Source organism: Ostrinia nubilalis, chromosome 16, assembly GCF_963855985.1.
Source record: "Ostrinia nubilalis chromosome 16, ilOstNubi1.1, whole genome shotgun sequence".
Lineage (NCBI taxonomy): Eukaryota > Metazoa > Arthropoda > Insecta > Lepidoptera > Crambidae > Ostrinia > Ostrinia nubilalis.
In genome coordinates, this window is record NC_087103.1 from 1,297,557 (window position 1) to 1,318,611 (window position 21,055).

Below are 21,055 nucleotides of genomic sequence, written 5' to 3' on the forward strand. Positions count from 1 at the left end.
TTTACTTATAACGCCGCTTTGCTTGCCAGCTACATTAACATCTTCTCTCGGCGTGTATGCCTATAAGTTGCAAGGTCTTCACTAATGCCGGTCTAGCAATTGCCTTCGTAAACATATCTGCCAACTGCAGAGTACTCGGCTGAACCATTTAAGAACCTAGTAAGGGACATGTATTCAGATTTTCATTTTTTATCATAAAGCTACATAATATTAAGATACCTACCGAATACAAAGACAGAAATTGCGATCAAACAACTAGAAGCCTAAAGGGACTCCAAACCTAGTAACTGCACCACAAACCCAATTTGACCATTTTAAAAAACCAGTAAGTAACATAAACCATTTCGAAACCTAGTAAGTGCATGAACATACTAGGTTTTATAATGGGAAATGAAAATACGTGTCCACCCCCCTACCGACCATCACAAACCTAGCATCACTGGCAACACACACTGATCAAAGACTTTTGACTTGAGACACTGCGGTATTTCGGACGTGAGAATATCGCGAAACTTCCCGAAGGCTGCCCAGCCGAGTTGGATTCGACGATTGACCTCTTTCTCGAAGTTGGACCTACCTAACTGGACTGTTTGTGCCAGCTATACATAATTGTCAACAACTTCGAGTATAGTGTCTCCAACCTTCAGAGGAGTGGGCACAACACGGGCATTTGACATGATTTTTATCTATCTTGTCCATGTTCATTTTAAGACCCACTTGTTGAGAGGCTCTACTGAGGCCATCGAGCATTGTGCTTAGATCCTCTACGGTCTCAGCCATGACTACGATATCGTCCGCGAAACGAAGGTGGGTGATATTTATGCCGAATCCGCTCCAGTCCAGAAGCTTGAAAACATCTTCCAGGGCGGTGGTAAATAGTTTCGGACGTAGACATGGCTCAGAAGTGAGATAGGTCTATAGTTTTTAACAAGATTTTGTCGTCTTTTTTGAAGAAGAGTATCACCACACTTCTGTGCCATGCCATAGGCGTTTTTCCCTCGAGTATGACGGAATCGAACAGCCTCTGAAGATCCTTTTACCAGCGTTCCGCCTGCTTTCAGAAGCTCAGCCGTGATTCCATCATCACCCGGTGCCTTGTTGTTTTTCAGCTGTTTGAGAGCCATTCTAATCTCGTACAGACTGACGTCCGGGATATCTTCGATGTAGTGTCGGGTCAATCTAGCTCTTGGCTCTCCGGCTAGATTTGTGACAGGTGTACATACACTCGTAGTTGTCCGTAGAACTTCTCAACCTCTTCCAATAACTCAGGCCACAACGAGATGTCTCTGCCATCCTCGGTCTTCAGCTTGGTCAGTTGGCTTTGGCCAACAGACAGATCCCTTGCGAACACTTTAGAGCCTGGTAATTTGGTACGCTCAATCGCCTCATTAATACGATCTGTATTAAATTGGCGTAGGTCGTGAGTCAAAGACTTGGAGATCTGTCTGTTAAGATGCCGATACTGAGCAGCATCTTCAGAGGACTGCAGAACCAAGTTCCGTCTCTCTTCCATAAGTTTATAGGTGAGGTCAGAGATCTTTTTGGTTCTTTGAACGACGGGTTTTAAAGAACTTAAACCCAGTCGTTTGGACAATTTCCACGAACCTGTCATTGTATCCGTCCACATTTTCACAGTCTCCTAGGCATTCGAAACAATTTTGCAACTCCAGCTGAAAGGTTTCGGGGTTTTGGAGTTGGATGGGCGCTGGGTGGAGCGTAGACTTCATCAGTCGACGCCTCTCCAGCTTGGGTCTGATATTCAATGTGCCTCTTACCATTCGGTGATCACTTCCTGTTTTGACCGACCTATGGTAAGATTGAAATGGACCCTGACCCCAATAACCATTTTAAAACCTAGTAAGTACGCTCATACTAGGTTTGGATTCTGGTTTTTTCGAAGTAAAAAAAAAGAAAACCATTTGAGTGTTAGTAAGGGCCATAAAACTTGCTATTTAAAAGTTAATTAATTAATTTATTGTAAAATATATAGTTAAATTATTAAGCTTCAAAATAAACATCAAAAAGTTTTCAAAAGTTTGAGTATACTAGTATGGTAAACGAAAATGTGTTTTATCGCGCTCCTGTAAAATTTACTCCGCTGCTCTTACTAGGTTCTTAAATGGTTCAGCCGTACTGGTTACCTTCTTTATTTTTAGCTCCCCATTTGTCACGAGTTCACGAACAAAGAAATGTCGAATCCTGATATGCTTTGTCCTTTTGTGAAACTCTGGGTTCTCTGCTAACCTTATAGCCGCCTCATTATCCACCTTAAGTACTGGTGTTGAAACATCCCCATTCGTGATGTCCTTCATAAGTCGTGTCAGCCATATGCACTCTTTAGCTGCTTCACTTGCTGCCACGATTTCGGCTTCTGTGGTTGATATAGCCACGCTGGATTGTCGCTGACTCATCCATGATACAGCACCTCCTGCATAGATGCACAATACTCCTGAAGTTGACCTTCCAGTAATCATACAACCGCCATGGTCTGCATCAGAATAACTTTCTATCATACCTTTCTTATAATCTCGTTTGTAGATTATTCCAGTATCAGGAGCATACTGCAAGTATCGCATGATCCGCTTAACTCGCTTGCAGTCTTCCACTTTTGGATTCTCAAGGTTCCTAGATACGACACTAACAGCATATGCAATATCAGGTCTGGTCCCAACCATTAAGTAAGCTAATGCTCCAACTATCTGTCTGTAGTTCTTCAGAATCGCATCTACATCCTTCTCTGTGTTATCAGTATCCTTTACTATAGGAGTCATCACTGGTCGGCAGTCTTCCATACCAAACCGCTTTAACACTTTCTTTGTATAAGATGCCTGAGAAACCTTAGTACAATCTTCTCTGGTTTCAATCTCTAAACCAAGGAAAAATGACGCTGGTTTCGTAGTTATCTTAAAATAACCTCTCAAGTCACGCATAAACTCGCTAATGACCTTTTCATTTGTACCAGCAACAAGACCATCATCGACATACAGGGCGAGTATAATCCTTTCTCCATTACTCATGTTCCTCAAGAAAAGACAAGTGTCCGCTTCACTATTACGGAATCCCATTTTTCTCAGAACATCTACGATGCGTTTATTCCAGCATCGAGGTGCTTGTTTTAAGCCGTAGAGGCTCTTATTCAGTAAACAGACTCTATTCGTACCATCTTCAAAACCTTCTGGCTGCTTCATGAAGATTTCTTCTTCCAGGTCGCCATATAAAAATGCTGTAGAAACATCAAACTGTAACAGTGACAGACCTTCACTAGCTGCTGCACTTAACACAGCTCGAATTGTTCCCATTTTAGCAACTGGACTGAATGTCTGATCATAGTCCATACCCTTTTTCTGAGCAAATCCCTTGATCACTAACCTGGCCTTGTACTTATCTACTGAACCGTCAGCCTTCTGTTTAATTTTAAAAACCCATTTACTTGGAATTGCTTTTCTATTTCTAGGTAATTCAACTAAAGTCCAAGTCTTATTTTCCCTCAGTGAATTCATTTCACTTTGCATGGCTTTCTGCCATAAAACTCGATCTGAACTCTCAATAGCTTGACTGTATGAGGTAGGTTCACTACTGTTGTTCATGTTGTTCGCAAACTGCATCACAAAATCTTCGAATTTCTGAGGTGGCCTCAACTTAGAACGATCTCTCAGGACTCTACCACTATCATCAACTGATCTTTCGTCGTTCGCATCATGGTAAACTTGATCGCTATCATCATCAATTTCTTCCAATATTTCATGATGATCCTCGTCATTCTCTTCTTCATCATTCTCTTCCCCCCCTAATTCGAGATTTTCTTCAGTTCGACCAACATCTTCCTGAAACCTGTGCTCTCTTACATTTTCATCAAAATTATCAGAGTTTATTCTCAAATTTTCCTCCGGAGCTGTCACTGGACTCTTGGAACTGGATGGTGCCAATGAAATTTCAAATTCATTAAATCCTTCTTCATTGTCATCCTTCTCCAGGGAAGTTTCTAGAGGTTTTTCATCAAAGGTGACATCTCTAGACCTTATCAGACTATTGTTTTGTCTGTTCCACAGCCTGTAACCGTCATCGTTGTCATAACCGATAAGAATGCATTTTACCGCCTTTTTCTGCAACTTTTTTCGCTTTTCTTTCGGTACGTGCGCATAGCAAGTCGATCCGATAATCCTCAAATGCTTTATTCCGGGTTTTTTATTATACCAAAGCTCATATGGAGACTTGTTTTCCACACTCGGTCCTGTTCTATTTAAAATATATACAGCCGTCTGAACAAGTTCAGCCCATAGCATCTGAGGTAACTCCTCATGAGCATGCATCATCGATCTTGCACATTCAACGATAGTACGGTTATCTCGTTCACAACACCCATTTTGTTCTGGTGTGTAAGGCACAACCAGCCTTTGTTTTATGCCATATTTCTGCAAAATACTCCGAACTTTGTCATTATCAAACTCGCCGCCGTTGTCACTCAGAAGTTCCTTCACCGTATGCCCAGAAGTTCTACATTCTGTCAGCATCTGACTCAACTTCTCGTATACTTCTGACTTTTGCCGCAGAAAATATACATGACGGTATCCTGTAGCGTCATCTTTGAATAATAAAAAGTATCTGTATTTAGAAATACCCATTGGGAATGGTCCACAGACGTCTGTATGAATTCTTTCTCCTGGTGTCTTTGCTCTCTCACGCACTCCAAATTTTTGCCGATGTGCTTTCCCGAAGATACACCCTTCACACAACTCACCGTCTCCTGTGACCTTGATACCCAGATCACGTTCAAGAACCTTTCTTACGTGTCTTTTGTTCTGATGACCCATGCGTTCATGGTATACTTGTAACATGTTGTCTTCGTGTACCATATTGATTTTAGCATTTTCCTGAGGAATGGCTTTGAAGTCCAGCTTATACAGCCCTCCAAATCGCTGTCTCATTCCAGTAGCTGCAACTTTCCCATCAACTATGATTTGACAACTTGTAGTATTTGATTTGAAAATACTCCCAGGATTTCGATCCTGTGCAGCAAGTATTGAAAATAGATTCATTTTCACCTGGGGTACGTACCAAACTTCATTTAGTGTCGCCTCTTCTCGCTTACCATCAATTACAGCTGCGATTTTGACTGTTCCTTTACCTTCTGCACGGATTGCTGTTCCGTCTGCAGTTGTAACAGTATGAGAATCTCGTAACACATCAAAGCTTTGAAATAAATCTTTCCGCATTGTGACGTGATGCGTTGCGCCGTTGTCCACATACCAATTATTTTGGTCTATAGTGACATCCATGGAATAAAGCGGCAACATCATGCTCACTCCTGCATTTGTTTTCTTTTCAACATCACTTTGTCTCCTTGGGCAGTCCCTTTTCAAATGACCCACTTGCTTGCACTTGAAGCATTTCAATTTGCTTCCTTTGAAGTCTGTACCCTGTTCCTGACTTTGCTCTTTCCTCAAATCCTTTTTCTTGGATTTCAAAGCAAACGCCCCAGCACTAACTTCTCCTTCCTTGCTATTAAGTGCCTTTTCATGAAAACATAACTGACTTGTTATATTGCCAACCGTCCGGTCTTTGTTTGACATCAACAGCCAACTCGCCTTAAACGAAAAATAAGATTCAGGCAAGGTATCCAATATCTTGCAAATTAATAAAAGCTCTGGCAAATCAGCACCAGCTTCCACCTTTTTCAATTCTTGTCGCAATTGGAACCAAAGATTCTTTAATTTCGATATATGAGTCGCCATGTCATCAGAATCCGCCTTGGTATATCGGAAAAAATCCAGACACAAATCGTAAACTTTGTTGTCATTTACACCATCATACAGTTTGTGCAATTCTTCCCATACCTCCTTAGGTTTCGACAGTCTTATAACTTTGTCCAATGTCTCATCGCTTATATTATTTGTTATGAGAACTAGAGCTATGCTTTCCAATCTCCTGTGCTCTTTAACAGCAGCAATGTAAGTTGCCAACGACTCTGCCGCACCCGCTGCATCTCCCGCAGCTGCTTCAGTCTTACCGGCTCTACTGCTCTACCTTCAACTATATCCAATAGTCCGTCAATGCCCGATAGTACCGCGGACATCCGGTACCTCCATTGGACCCAGTTGTTGGTGTCCAACTTTGCAATTTGTACTCTCGTCAGATCCATCTTCTAACTCGAAAAATCTGGGCCCATAACCTGTGTGAGCGTGTGGCTGAGTGTGTGTTTAGAGTAGAAAATAGAAGATAGATTTGTCCACGAATTGATTTGTTACAACAGTAGGAATACACAATGGATAGCTCTTATTATTTCCTGACACAAGTGACAATTAACCAAACATTGTTTCCATAGCAACTTGAATTTACTTATAACGCCGCTTTGATTGCCAGCTACATTAACATGAACACTGTGGAGAAATCATAAGAAAACCAGATCATGAAGCCTTTGAGAGGCGTCTCCTAACGGTCTATTTGCTATATTACTCGCGTTATTTGAGCGCGCATTGAGGGACGTAAACTTTACATATTTACAACAAAAACATTCAATAATATACAGGGTGTCCCAAAAACAATGGATAACCCTGTAACCATCGATAGGCCTCGCCATGGTCTCCCTAACGTCCAATTTTGACCCCAGTAAAAATATCACCGTTTTCAAGATTTTTAAGTTTTTGTGCATTTTTAGAAAATTGCCACCTGCGATTACTTTTTCTCATGCCATTTCTACAAATGAGGATACTTTTCAATCTAGTTTTTTTCCTTATCACAAGGGATAGTTGGGCTATCAAAAGAAAAGATCAAAATTCAACAAACTAGTTTGAAAGTATGATAATTTTAAGAAATTGCAGAAGAGAAGGAAAAATTAATTCATTGTCTTGCACTTTTGATCAGCCATCGTGTAAAAAAAATGTAGGAAGACCATCGTGCCCATTACCTTAAAAACTTCCTTGGTTAATTGAGATTCTAAAAAGGTATCACAAGCCTATGTATCCTGTATTATTTTTATCTTATGGCTACTTGAATAGCAACTAGTATGAAAACTGCAAAAATGAGTTTTTCTCGTAATAGTTAAACTAGGACTGCATAAGTAGTGGCATTAAATACAAATGGATAATTATTAGCGTAGGAATTTAAATAAAGCAACATTTTATCAACATCATCATCATAATTTCAGCCGTAGGACGTCCACTGCTGAACATAGGCCTGTACCCTGCTTTTCATAATGACCGCTTGGTAGCGGCCTGTATACAGCACCTTCCTGCTTATCTTTAAGAGGTCGTCGGTCCACTTTGTAGGTGGACGTCCTACGATGCGCTCTCCGGTACGTAGCCTCCACTTGAACCCTGCTGCCTCAGTTTTGCGAACTACTGTGCCTTGCCCTTTGCCACTTCAGCTTGATGATCCGTCGGGCTATGTCAGCGACTTTAGTTCGTTTACAGGTCTCCTAATTTCTGATACGGTTTCGTAAAGAAACCCGAGCATAGACCCTTCCATAGCACGCTGTGCAAAAAATCCACGTTTCCAAGCCGTGTATCATCACGGGCATCTGTCTATAGGCACATTATAAGGTGTAAAACAAAAATTAAGTAATCACAAAAACGCAGAACGGACGGCCAATGGGGCAACAGGGTTCAAGTGGAGGCTACGTACCGGAAAGCGCATCGTAGGACGTCCACCTACAAAGTGGACCGACGACCTCATAAAGGTAAGCAGGAAGGTGCTAGATGCAGGCCGCTACCAAGCGGTCATTATGAAAATCATTGGGGTACAGGCCTATGTTCAGCAGTGGACGTCCTACGGCTGAAATGATGATGATGATGTTGATAAAATGTTGCTTTATTTAAATTCCTACGCTAATAATTATCCATTTGTATTTAATGCCACTATGCAGTCCTAGTTTAACTATTACGAGAAAAACTAATTTTTGCAGTTTTCATACTAGTTGCTATTCAAGTAGCCATAAGATAAAAATAATACAGGATACATAGGCTTGTGATACCTTTTTAGAATCTCAATTAACCAAGGAAGTTTTTAAGGTAATGGGCACGATGGTCTTCCTACATTTTTTTTACACGATGGCTGATCAAAAGTGCAAGACAATGAATTAATTTTTCCTTCTCTTCTGCAATTTCTTAAAATTATCATACTTTCAAACTAGTTTGTTGAATTTTGATCTTTTCTTTTGATAGCCCAACTATCCCTTGTGATAAGGAAAAAAACTAGATTGAAAAGTATCCTCATTTAATTTTGTAGAAATGGCATGAGAAAAAGTAATCGCAGGTGGCAATTTTCTAAAAATGCAAAAAAACTTAAAAATCTTGAAAACGGTGATATTTTTACTGGGGTCAAAATTGGACGTTAGGGAGACCATGGCGAGGCCTATCGATGGTTACAGGGTTATCCATTGTTTTTGGGACACCCTGTATGGTAGGTAACTATGTTTTCACATTGCCCCGGACCCAGCATGGGGCTGACACTGGAAAAACGCCAGTGTGAAGGGAAGGGTCATATAATTATGTGTTGATGAACGTGTACTGTGTTGACGTTACGAACCGGTTTCTACTTGGTCCGGCGTCGGGCCGGTGCCGGATAGTGCGTGTGTTGATGAGCCGGTTTCAACCCCGTCCGGTGGTCACAGAACATATTTATATTCTGTGGGTGCACTCACTTTCAGTCATAACACAACGCCCCGCCGACGCCAACTGGAGGACAAGAAGTTCTAAGGCCTCATAACACTTGGTTGTAGTCTCAGTTAGTGCATTTGATTATTTGGGTACCTGCGCCCCAATCGTTTAATGTTCTTGATTTAACTAAACCTACTGTCCCATACGACCTGGTACTATTATGGCGTTATCTTTGGAAACTTTGATTATTATTTTAGTGACATTGAAGTTGAAGTTGGTACATAAGGAGGTGAATTTTGCAAAATCCCGTCTTAGTGAGACCTACGTTCTAAATTAATGGAACCCGCATGCAAAATTTGAGACTCTTAGCACTTGTAGTTTCTGAGATTTCGTGATGAGTGAATGAGTGAGTCAGTGACCTGTCGCTTTTATAGATATAGACGTCTATAAATATGTGCCTAGGAAGGAACACTTTTAGTGGCTGTAACCGATATCGAGGGCTTAAGTAATTGTTCTCGGGAACACGAAATCCTGTTTCTCATTAGACAGTCGAATGATTTAAACCGGCTCACTCTGCTCTGTATCCTACCTTACTAATCCTGAGAGTGGATCTCAGAATGCGAACCTTTAACAAGGTTGAGGTTCGATGACGCGAGAATATTTGTAAGATACAGCTTAGGTACGCGTGTCTCTCGTAGATTAGGTAGATACGAGCCACACTTTACGTTGAGAGATTTTTTAGACTTAAAATACTTCTAGGCTAGGATAGGTAGGTGGATAGATATAGTACATAGTACCTAATAGTGGAGTGGAGGCCCACAAAGTGGACCAACGACATCATAAAGGTAGCAGGAAGGCGCTGGACGCAGGCCGCTACCAACCGGGCAACATGGAAAGCATTGGGGGAGGCGCTATGTTCAGCAGTGGACGTCCTATGGCTGAGGTGATGATGATGATGATGATGATGATGATGATGATGATGATCCTATTAGGTCTGGGAGACGGTGCGTAAAATGCATTCCGAATTTCCGACGTCCTAAAATTAAAGATTTGTCATTGCGTGAGCCGAGAATCATACTTTCTCAAGAAACAAAATAAAATTAAGTAGATTTTCTTTAAAAATAAGTTGGTAGGTACTTACATGAAAACCTTTAAGACATTTAAATTAAAATGGAATTACATTTTGCGGCAATACATTTTAAATAATTCAGTAAACTAAAAATTGAAATACGAGGATTCGTATTTCATTTTAGATACCTACATATTTTAAAAAATCTGAACGTCTTGCGATTCTTGATTTAAGTTCTCGGCAAACAACAACAAGCTTCAAGTGCAATACATTTTAAAAGTTAGTAAAGTTCACTAGAATTCACAAGTATTTATCAATGTTAAAATCTATCAAAGACTGCTGAATCAAGAATACCTGCATATCTTGAATATTAAAGGGATATTTTAGTATAATTTTAATTAAAAACAGAGTAAAAAAAACATTAAGAGACTATTGTTAGTTTATTGAACTTTATATTGCATGCGCTGAATAGGAAAGTATCTTCTAATCAAAGTGGCTAATGTTAATCTTTAGAGTAGGCGCACACCGTTGATTTTTCGTCGGCCGATAGTTTAGTCGGGCAGTTGATCAGTATGGTATGGGCATGTAAATGGGAGTGCGCTGCGCACACTACGCCGATTCGATTTGGCCGATTCTTCATACAAATTAAAATCGGGCACAACTACCTATCGGCCAACTAAAAATCAACGATGTGCGCCTACTCTTATGTTTTCGATATTCTTTCGTTTTGTGGAATAACCTAATACTTAGTACCTAATAATTGATTTTAATAATCAATGTCAGCAGAAAACATACAAATGTTTATTAAATTATGTATCCCTCGTGAGTAAATTTTAACAATTACTGAAAACAGGAAAAATTGTTGAATATTTTTTCGTGATCGTGCACTAAAAGGCTTGCTTTGATCCGGTGATCAAAGTAAGCAAGGGTTACTTTTGCGCGGTAAGGGTTTCTTTGAAATATTAAATTTCGCAGTAAATTGAAATAAATAAGTATTGTTATGCACTTGACAGAAGTAATTTAAAAGAACTTGCTTAAATTTTTCATGGGTAACCCAAGCATTTTGTGTATTTTTGACTTATCGAAATTATTGTAACGCTCAGACGTCAACAACATTTTTCCAAGGGGCTGCTGTGATGTACATTTCGAGGAAATGCGTTTCATCGTTACGTAGAACTCACTGTTCATCAGATCAGAAGATTAATGTCAAACGCAGATAAGCCCTTACTACGAACCAAGCCACAGAATTCAATTGGGTTGATGTGATTGGTCTAAAATTGAAATGCAACATGACAAAGGAAATTGAATTGAGTATTGAGATTTGTTTTTTAATTACGGAACTTAAAAACCTTGATTCTGAAAACGATCGAATGTGATCGAATTTAAATAAACACCGAGAATAACCTGAAGCCTGCAATTATAGGTGCAATTATGTCTAAAGAGTTATGGAAATCCAATCAATTATAAATTAGACCTTTCGCATTCCATTCGTAGGTTTTAATCTAGTTATTTATTTGCCCCCTTAGTAATTAAAATTACAGGCTCGCTGAACAGTGATTTATCTTGAATTTTAGTAACGGCATATCATTTTAAAACAGCGTTCAGCAAGTGTTTTACTTTCAGTAAGGGAGTTAGCCTTTAATTCCTTATACGTATAAACTTAATGCTTTAAGCTCTAGTTCTGAGTGTCGTCTCAGAATACGAACCTAAGTCTTACGTAAAAAGGCGGTATCTAGTGAATTAGGTTTGTAATATAATTCAAGCCAGTGTAAACAGAAGCCTAAAGGAGCAAATACGTACAATAAACATCGGATCTTTTTTATTACCGGATGTTTTGGGCCGGAATGCTTGAGGCAAAACCTCAATATACGGCGCGATCCTCCTGGCACGCATTTCACTGTGTCGGCCTTTTTATTTTTTGCTTATACAGACCTTATACTAATTAAGTAACATTAAAATGCTTTTATTTAATGGACTGTAAAAAGGTTTTTCCGATTTTAAACAATAGGGCCTTAAAAGATTCCCTTGATTGCTTTTGTGCTTAAAGCTCTCATCTAAGTGTTGAAGGTTTTATTTTCCAGGCCGCTTTTTGTTTCTCGTTAAAGCAAAAATGTTAATAAATTGAGTACTAACTACCGTCCTTTTACATTCAGTAATATTAAAAAAATATTGAGTAAAACATGGTCTTTCCAGAATGAAAACTTATTATTTTCGTTGTATATTTACCAGAACTTCATATTCGTGGGTTTTTAATTGAATGACGAAATGGTGAAAAAGGTTTCATTTGTGTATTCCCGAATTGATATTAATTAACATCTTCCACACTGTCCCAGAAAATTGTATCGTGATAAGAGAATAATTTTATTTTTAATAATTAAAAAGCTTTTCGGGGTTGTGTGGACTGTTCTGAAGACTTTATTCAGTTTAACTGTATTTTTAAAATTGTAACTGTAACAACACAACCTTCGTAGAGTAAACAAGATCCATGAGTTTAAATATTTTATTTTCCATCCATTTGATGTATGGGGAAAATTGATATGAAAGCGAATCAGCGATAATGATTAAATATTCAGTTAGGGAACATTAAAGAGAAGGAATCAGGGCTGATTTAAAATTTTATAACAATTTGTAAAAGGCTTTTAAAAAATAATTTACATAGCAATATAAAACGAAGATTGACAAAGGTACCTTGTTGATATCATTATCGAAATAATGTCATGGCATAAATTATCTAAAAAAATATGCTTGGCTTTTAAAAAATCTTTATTACGTACCAAATATTATAAAACAAAGATGATATCGTAAATGAATAATTCCATGGCATACATTACCTATCTAAAAGGCGTCTATCCATAGTAGAAGAAGTACCTACAGCTAAACAACGTAGCGTCTTATGTGCTTATGATAAAGACTGCTTCGAGCATGTGAAGTCTGATGTGCTGTTAACCCCTCTCGTGATGTTCGCAGAATACCAGTGGCTGTATCGTGCTTCTAAAATACCTTAACGACAAAGGCAGTTGGTTCCAAAACTAAATCACCGCACTGCAATTGGAGTACTTACTCTACTAGCTCCAATTGCAAGTACATTTCAATAACACTTACTAACAAAAAAAATCATGGCCTCACACTGAGCCGATACCATTTTGGTGTCGTCCTAATTTAGAGTTTTGTTTTAATCTAATTCAGTGCTGGCTGGATTTCTTTGTCCAGGTTTTTTTCATTTAAACCATTTTTTCTTTCTTTTTACAAGCTTTATTTAACATGCAAATGTTTCCACAGTGACCAGCAGCTGGCGGGCATCGACCCCAAGCTCAAGATCGATATGGACCCCTTCGCCCACCGCGACCTGCGGCCCGAGATGATGTTCATCCGCGAGGAGCTGCGGCAGGCCAAGTGGCAGACCCTGGCTGTAAGTAATCCTAGTTTTATGACCTTTCACCGGTTCTTGATAGTCCCTGATAACCCACTAATTATATCCAATGGTAATCATAGAACTCTAAAGTGTCGCCTATGGACACCCAGCTGATTTCACCCAGATGATAAAGTGAAAGATACCGGCTTTACATGTTCATGATAGACCCTGATAGCACAAGTATGTGAAAATAACGAGGTTTTCACCACTAACCGTCCAAGAATCATTGGTTCATTGCGTTTCCTGTAAAGGTAGATCCTGGATCTACAGTTTGACCTCCAGTGAAACTTAATAAGCTCTACCTTACCTTTCGGCCTGATTATCACTTTTCATCAAGTCTGCTGCACATACAGACCCAGAGCTTTTTGTTTTGGCGTGTGTTAATAAAGTCCCAACGTATATTGAAAGCTTCTCTTTTTCTCATCTGTCAGTTAAACTACTAAGCACAACTTTTCATTTCATAGATCTGATATAATATTAAGTCACTTCTCCTTCCACAATCCTTTTATTTGTTAGATATTTTGTTACGTCAGATAAATACGAGTATCAGGAACCGATGAAAATGGCCTTTAGTAATATTAAGCGCGTATCGTATCTAGTAGAAGCAAACCAAACCCTTTTCAAGTTTCTGCAAAGGTAAAATAGAAACTTGTAGGCACTTTAAATCTCTACGGAAATCAGCATTGTGTTCAGTCGTAGCTTCTCAACTAGCCCTAACTAGTAACTTGTTGGGGTAGTAAGAACCTTTAGTCGCACGTAGTAGTTAAGAAGTTTGGAAATTCTCAACACAGCTATAGACGAAACTCCATTACGAATGCGCTGACAGCTTTTAACTGTTGTAAACCCTTTTACTTATTTTTTTGCTGGCATATTTGGACTTTATTATGATAGCATAAGGTTTAAAATGAGCTATAAATTGCTTCTTGAAGGGTGAAATGTTGCCAAAACTGGGATTTCGAAGTTGCTACGTGTGTTTCGCGCCGCAGGCTCTTTCCTGATTAGGTACAGTAAAATTGTTTACGGAGTCTGTTACTGCCGAGCCGTGAGAAAACCCACGTGTGAAGGCTCTATCGTAGTCTACTTTAAAACTAGTTTGTTGAACCTATTTGATTTTACATTAAATTGTGTTAAAATCACATGAGTAAATGATGTGGTTAAAATTGTCGATCGGGCAATAGAAGATGAAGTAATTACCTACCTTCTTCAACTTTTTGGCCGATGTATAAAAACTGTAATATTGTTAGAACTTAGGTACGCTTGAAAGAAAAGCGTTATCTGTATAAAACATTTTTCACGACTTTCAGCGAGATGTAAGATTAAGAAAAGCACTTATTTATTGCTTTTAAAAAAATTGGACACTGATAACAAAATCAACCTGTTTAATACCTATATGTCACCGTAAAATTGTGAATTCCGTCAGATTATAATCTGACGTAGTTAAATTTATAGATTACAGGACCTCCTCCTAAAATATGATCTTTTCCGACAGTAAATAAAAGCAAACTAAAGTTGTTTATTTACTTGAGTTTTGTGCCGGACAAGCTTACTCAGTCAAACAAGCCTTTGTACCCTGGGCACGGGGCACACGAGTCGCCAATGCAAGGTGCAGTCGTAGATTAATTCATCCGTGTTGTAGGTACGTACAGTCTACAACACATTAGATTATACATTTTGCCCAAACATCTCCCCTAATATATTCCGCATAAGGTGCCACATTGTTTACCTTGATGTTCCGTCGTCGTACATTCGTGTTTGAAATGTTAACTCCAACATTACTACACTCGACACATTCCAGTTAAAGTTTGATTTTGCAGTGTACACATCCAACTGGTCGACTACGCTTGAAGGCCTGGTAAAATTGCAACTATCCGCCTCTTTCACTCATTCGATTTCCCTAATGAAAGGAAAGAAACAGCTGTTGCATGTCCAAATTAGTTTTACGGAGTTGGCAGTCATTCGCAATTCAGTAAATATTTAAACTAAAATGAAATAAAAGACTTTGATGCTCGTGTAACTAAGTTGAGTTCCCACTGCGTAAATTCTACTTCTGAAGTATGTGACCCTCCGAGAAGTTCGACAGAACCTAGTGTTAATTGCATAGAGAAGTCGTTTCGCACGTGTAACGCTGTATTTACACAAAATTTAAAAATTTACCTTATAGCTACGTACATGCTTTTAAAGCTTTAATGATTACAGGAGCTTAATCACAGATTGTTTTAAAAATAAAAATAATTCAGTTGTGCGTGCGTCGCGTTGTCATATTTCTCTTGTCCCGTCTCACTCAGATGTGGAATAAAGACCGATCACATCGGTTCCGATCTTACCGATCACATTCATTATTGTCAATATATTCCAGAAAATCCCAGCGTGGAGCACGAAGATTTAGGACTCCAATCCTAACGATACAAAAATGTGATGTAATGTAATCTAGTGCTGCAGAAGAACCATAGTTAAAACTTCTTAAACAAGTTTGAAGTTTGTATATTACTTAAAAAAATCCAATTGTAATTTATTAATGTCCGTAATAGGACCCTTAGACTTAGATGGCGGTTTCAAAACTTTTTGTCGACTTTGTGGCTTGTCTTGGGCTTGGATTGGATAGCTCCATTTGATTTATATTTGTTTTGACTTTCCTTAAGGTGAGCTTTGCGTTACAGATTAGTTTTCAGTTTGATCGGAATTTTCTAGTTAGCCCTGTCTCTTAAACTTTGTGACTTCCCTGCAGTTGTGGGCACAAGATAGTTTAGAACTTCTCAGGAACTAGATACACGGTGAACTTTTCGTATTTAAAATGTTCCATCTTCTCATGTTTGTAAGAAAAGCATTACTTTAAAGATTGTGCCTTAAATAGCTCTATGCAATTTATTTTCTGCTATAGCATTCCGCATACCTTGTTGGGAACTTTGTTGCTAGAAACTTCTATCTTCACTTAATTATGTTACGAGTACCTACTAGGTGCTTGAGGTATTCCTTGAAGCGCGCCCATTTTAAGGCGCACCTAATGAAGCGCAGCTAAAGTATTCTTCGAAGCGCACCTATGTTTACTAATAAAGATTTAAACTTAATGTTTACTAAGAATTCATCTTAAAAGTACCAGGGCAACATAACATAGGTGCGCTTCGAAGAACTCCTCAGACACATGAATAAGCACAAATCTCATTACAAAGAGTTTATTTAGTACCTATTGAGTTACAAAATGCGTTGCTTCAGTTGACTGAATTAGCTCGGGGTATTTGCTTTAGATACGTTGAAATAACATCAATTCCTATATTTGCCTTTCACTCGATATTCGGTCGGCACCTGTGTGATTTTGCCAATTAGTCAGATTAGATTGGCAACAAGTGCCAGTGTCGGCACATCATAAGCAAGAGGAAATCCATAAATTGGTTAATATAATTTGGCACTTGTAGTTGGAACAAAGTGAAGCTGCGTCTTGGGACCCAGATTGGCCTCGGATTTTTCCCGAAGTTTCCTTATGCTTGTGTTCCCTGAAAGGCAGATGTCAAAGACTGATATTATTATGTTACGCAACACTTCACGCTTTTCTTTCGTCTCATTTCGTTGTTTATTAGATTCAAAGTCCTCTGCGTTTTCCTTTTGCCTCGTGAAGTTGAGGGAGTAATTCACCAGCTCAGACCACATGCAGTAGGTACGAGTTGCTGTAAATCTAAATTAATCAACTCATCAACGACTGGAACAGTTGCTAAGACAAGTGTCTATTTAATAAATATACTAACATGGGACGAGTTGACGAATGAATTTTAAATTGATTTTCATTTTCTGCGACTCGTTCCAAATATGCTGTTATCATGTGGTACTCAGACCAATATTGAGGAATTTGTATTTGAAAAGAAAACTCATAAATTTTAATGTCGTTTTGACACCGGGTTCAGTATGTCTGACAGACAACATTCAAGTGTACGTGTGGGCTGTGGCTTTTAGTCAATACAAGGCTTCCAGCTAACCGTAAAATTATTGCCTCTGTCGAATTACTCGTCGCTTTCCGCCCGCGGCATCGCCCGCGTGGAATTTTGTCTGTCACCGAAAAACTTTATCGCGCGCGTCCCTGTTTCAAAAACCGGGATAAAAACTATCCTATGTCCTTGCCCGGGACTCAAACTATCTCTATGCCAAATTTCATCAAAATCGGTTCAGTGGTTTAGGCGTGAAAGAGAGACAGACAGACAGAGTTACTTTCGCATTTATAATATTAAAATATAGATTACGAGTACAATCACATCGGTAACACTAGAACACACAAACAACACATTAGGAGCGTACAAATAGTTATTAAGCAGTGCTACAAAAGCATGACCGCCTGAAAATTCAATAGTAATTTATTGATTACCTCATAAATACGTCAATAGTTAAGTAATTACATCTAGTATATTGTCATTTCATTATTCAGGACGTAAAGTCCATGTTTTGTTATTCGTGACATCATGTTTCACAAGCGTTGCACAATCAATAAATAGATTCCCATTAAATAAATACAAAATATTGACTACCTCTTTGGGTCTAGTGGGAAGACCACGTACCTGTCTTATACCCAGAGATTCCGGGTTCGACTCTCAGAGGGGGGCGAAGATTTCTACTCAAACCGAGACTCCGCCTGACTAGATACCTACTTTTTTTTTCGTCAGGAAATGCATGAAATTGCATACTTAGCAACTGGCCGGGGGAACCAGTCGGTTATGTGAGGCTCTCCTTGCCAGATGGCAAATTTTCCAGCTAAAAAGTTGTGGAATAGCAACTAAGAGATTTTCAGTGTTGCAACCAGATTTTGTAGATTCGTCTCCGACCCGAATAGCTATAATTTAAAAATTTCGGAAACTAATACAAAAAAGACTAAAGAAAATTGAAATGTTTAAAAAAACGAATTCAACTCAAGAGCCGAGCCCCATAATAACCCTTTATTAGGCAGCTAGACGTGTCGTTGTCCTATCCCCATCTTTCTGAAACAGTTATTACGAATACTTCTTCCTACAACTGGTTAATGCCCCTGCTTCGTTCCTTTGATAATACAATTTCTATTGTGATCATATTCCATTGTTAATTGTCATAGTTCGCCTCGTTTATTGTCTTATTCAGTTTATTCATTATTGGTATTTCCATTAAAATCCTATAAAGTAAGTGCCAAGTTGGAACAAATATACTTTGTTGCCGGGCTCCGTTTTCATGAACGTATCTTCGCCTTACTGTTATAGGGCAGTATAAAGTACGTTAATGGAACAATAAGAGCCAGGATGGTAGAACGGACTTAGCTACAAAGTCTTTAATAGCTACATCTTTCAGGAATCACTTTTTAGTCTGATGCCCGTTTTCACCATCAATCCCTCTGTTTTATATGACCCCTATCGTGGCTCCTAAAAGTAGTGACTTTGCTCTTAGTGAAAACTTTTCAGAATGGTCCTGTAGTTTTGAAAGTAACTTCTTGTTACATACTTAAAAGCTCTAAGACAAACCTAATAAAAATCTAACTAAACAATAGTGATGTCTTTTCACTTGTAAATATTTACCTTCTTGAACTCAGGACCTATCGTTTGTTGGAACTACTCTGAATGTACCTTCTTGAACCCAGGACCTATCGTTTGTTGGAACTACTCTGACCCACTGAACTACGGAGACAATGGTACTCCCATTTCCGTACAAGTACTTCTTCTCAGCACCAGCCCACCATATCACAGACCATATTATGTTGTCTGGAAGTGGTGGTAGGGTAAGCTATATTTGGGACGTGTAAAGGGTTTATGTACTGATGAACTATTTCACTTCATTTCAAGTCAAATTATTGAGATAATGAGCAATTGACGATGATGAGTTTTATTTGACCTGTTTTAGAATAACACCACAAAACACCTACGGCGACGCTAGTTAAGTCATTTCAGGTCCTTAATTAAAACAAATGAGTCTAGACGTATTAAGCTCAAGTTGCTTCATCCTCCTGACAGGGGATTCTAGGGCTTTCTATCGGATAGCTTGTGGATAGCTATTATACCTAGGCACCTTATCACAGTCTCGTTAGACCCGCCTATAGAAAGCTGTCTCTAGCTGGTATTAATGAAGGTGAAGGAATGAGGTGTACAGTAAAAAGGAATGGTTAGTAAAGTTATTCTTAAAATACAAGATGATTGTCGTCGTAAATGGTCGCGATATTTATGAAGGGCTAAGAAAACTCTTAAATCCAAACCACTTTACCAAACAAGTACTTAAAAATAAATATTTCAGATGCCTACAATGGGCATAACGGCTCTATAAGATACTTACTTACTGCTATCGTAATTTCAGTCTTACCCACCCTATAGTAGACGGAGAAAAATTATTGAAAACAAAAAAACTTTTACACATCTTGGGGAAAATACACCAGTTGGTAAGAAGCGCAATATCATCATGGCACTCTATCTATACTAATATTATAAATGCGAAAGTAACTCTGTCTGTGTCTCGCTTTCATGCTTAAACCACTGAACCGATTTTGATAAAATTTGGTATAGAGATAGTTTGAGTCCCGGGAAAGGACATAGGATAGTTTTTATCCCAGTTTTTGAAACAGGGACGCGCGCGATAAAGTTTTTCTGTGACAGACAAAATTCCACGCGGGCGAAGCCGCGGTCGGAAAGCTAGTGATTCATAAACTCACTTTTTTGTCTGAAACATATCTTACTGTTCCCGTTTACTGTCGCCAATCTATCAGTATTCGGCTCATGATTATACCGCACCTACGGATATTCTCAATCTAATGATTCCTTTGTAACGCCATGATAAATAAATACCGATCAATACCTAGTGGCATCTGCTTGACCATTCCTCGTCACAATCTTTTTATATTACTATAATCTTTATATTATCCATTTATAAGTAAAATAAATCTTGATGAAAACATGACAAGTATCCTAATAATTATGTACGTTCGTTCGTTCGTTTCAGCCGAAAGACGTCCACTGCTGGACAAAGGCCTCCCCCAAGGATTTCCACAAAGACCGGTCCTGCGCCGCTTGCATCCAGGTACTTCCCGCGACCTTTACCAGATCGTCGGTCCACCTAGTGGGAGGCCTGCCCACGCTACGTCTTCCAGCTCGTGGTCGCCACTCAAGAACTTTCCTGCCCCAGCGGCCATCAGCTCTTCGAGCTATGTGCCCCGCCCACTGCCACTTGATTTTAGCGATTCTGCGGGCTATGTCAGTCACTCTGGTTCTCCTACGGATCTCCTCATTTCTGATTCGATCACGCAGGGAAACTCCGAGCATAGCACGCTCCATCGCTCTTTGGGTGACCTTGAGCCTTCTTATGAGGCCCATAGTAAGCGACCACGTCTCAGAGCCATACACCATCACTGGCAACACACACTGGTCAAATACTTTTGTCTTGAGACACTGCGGTATTTCGGACGTGAGAATTTCGCGAAGCTTCCCGAACGCTGCCCAGCCGAGTTGGATTCGACGATTAACCTCTTTCTCGAAGTTGGACCTACCTAACTGGACTGTTTGTCCCAGGTATACATAATTGTCAACAAGTTCGAGTGTAGTGTCTCCAACCTTCAGAGGAGTGGGTACAACACGGGCATTTGACATAATTTTTGTCTTGTCCATGTTCATTTTAAGACCCACTTGTTGAGAGGCTCTACTGAGGCCATCGAGCATTGTGTTTAGGTCCTCCACGGTCTCAGCCATGACTACGATATCGTCCGCGAAACGAAGGTGTGTGATATACTCGCCGTTGATATTTATGCCGAATCCGCTCCAGTCCAGAAGCTTGAAAACATCTTCCAGGGCGGTGGTGAACAGTTTCGGAGATATGACATCTCCCTGTCTCACCCCTCGCTGCAACTGGATAGGTTTCGAGTTCTGATCCTGGAGGCGGACCGACATTGTGGCGTTTTCGTACAAGCCCTTCAGCGCTTCGATGTATCTATAGTCAATTTGGCACCGTTGGAGAGACTGTAGCACTGCCCAGGTCTCGATCGAGTCGAAGGCTTTTTCA

The 21,055-nt window shown here is 39.4% G+C and overlaps 1 protein-coding gene across 2 annotated transcripts in view; it reads left to right on the forward strand.

Annotated features, from left to right (window-relative positions):
* LOC135079223 (uncharacterized) overlaps positions 1-21,055 on the forward strand; it is a 369,397-nt gene that overhangs the window by 999 nt on the left and 347,343 nt on the right. For both annotated transcript variants that reach the window (XM_063973813.1, XM_063973814.1), the window contains exon 2: positions 12,943-13,072. In XM_063973813.1, coding sequence (XP_063829883.1) covers positions 12,943-13,072 — 130 coding nt within the window. The remainder of the gene's footprint in view (positions 1-12,942; positions 13,073-21,055) is intronic.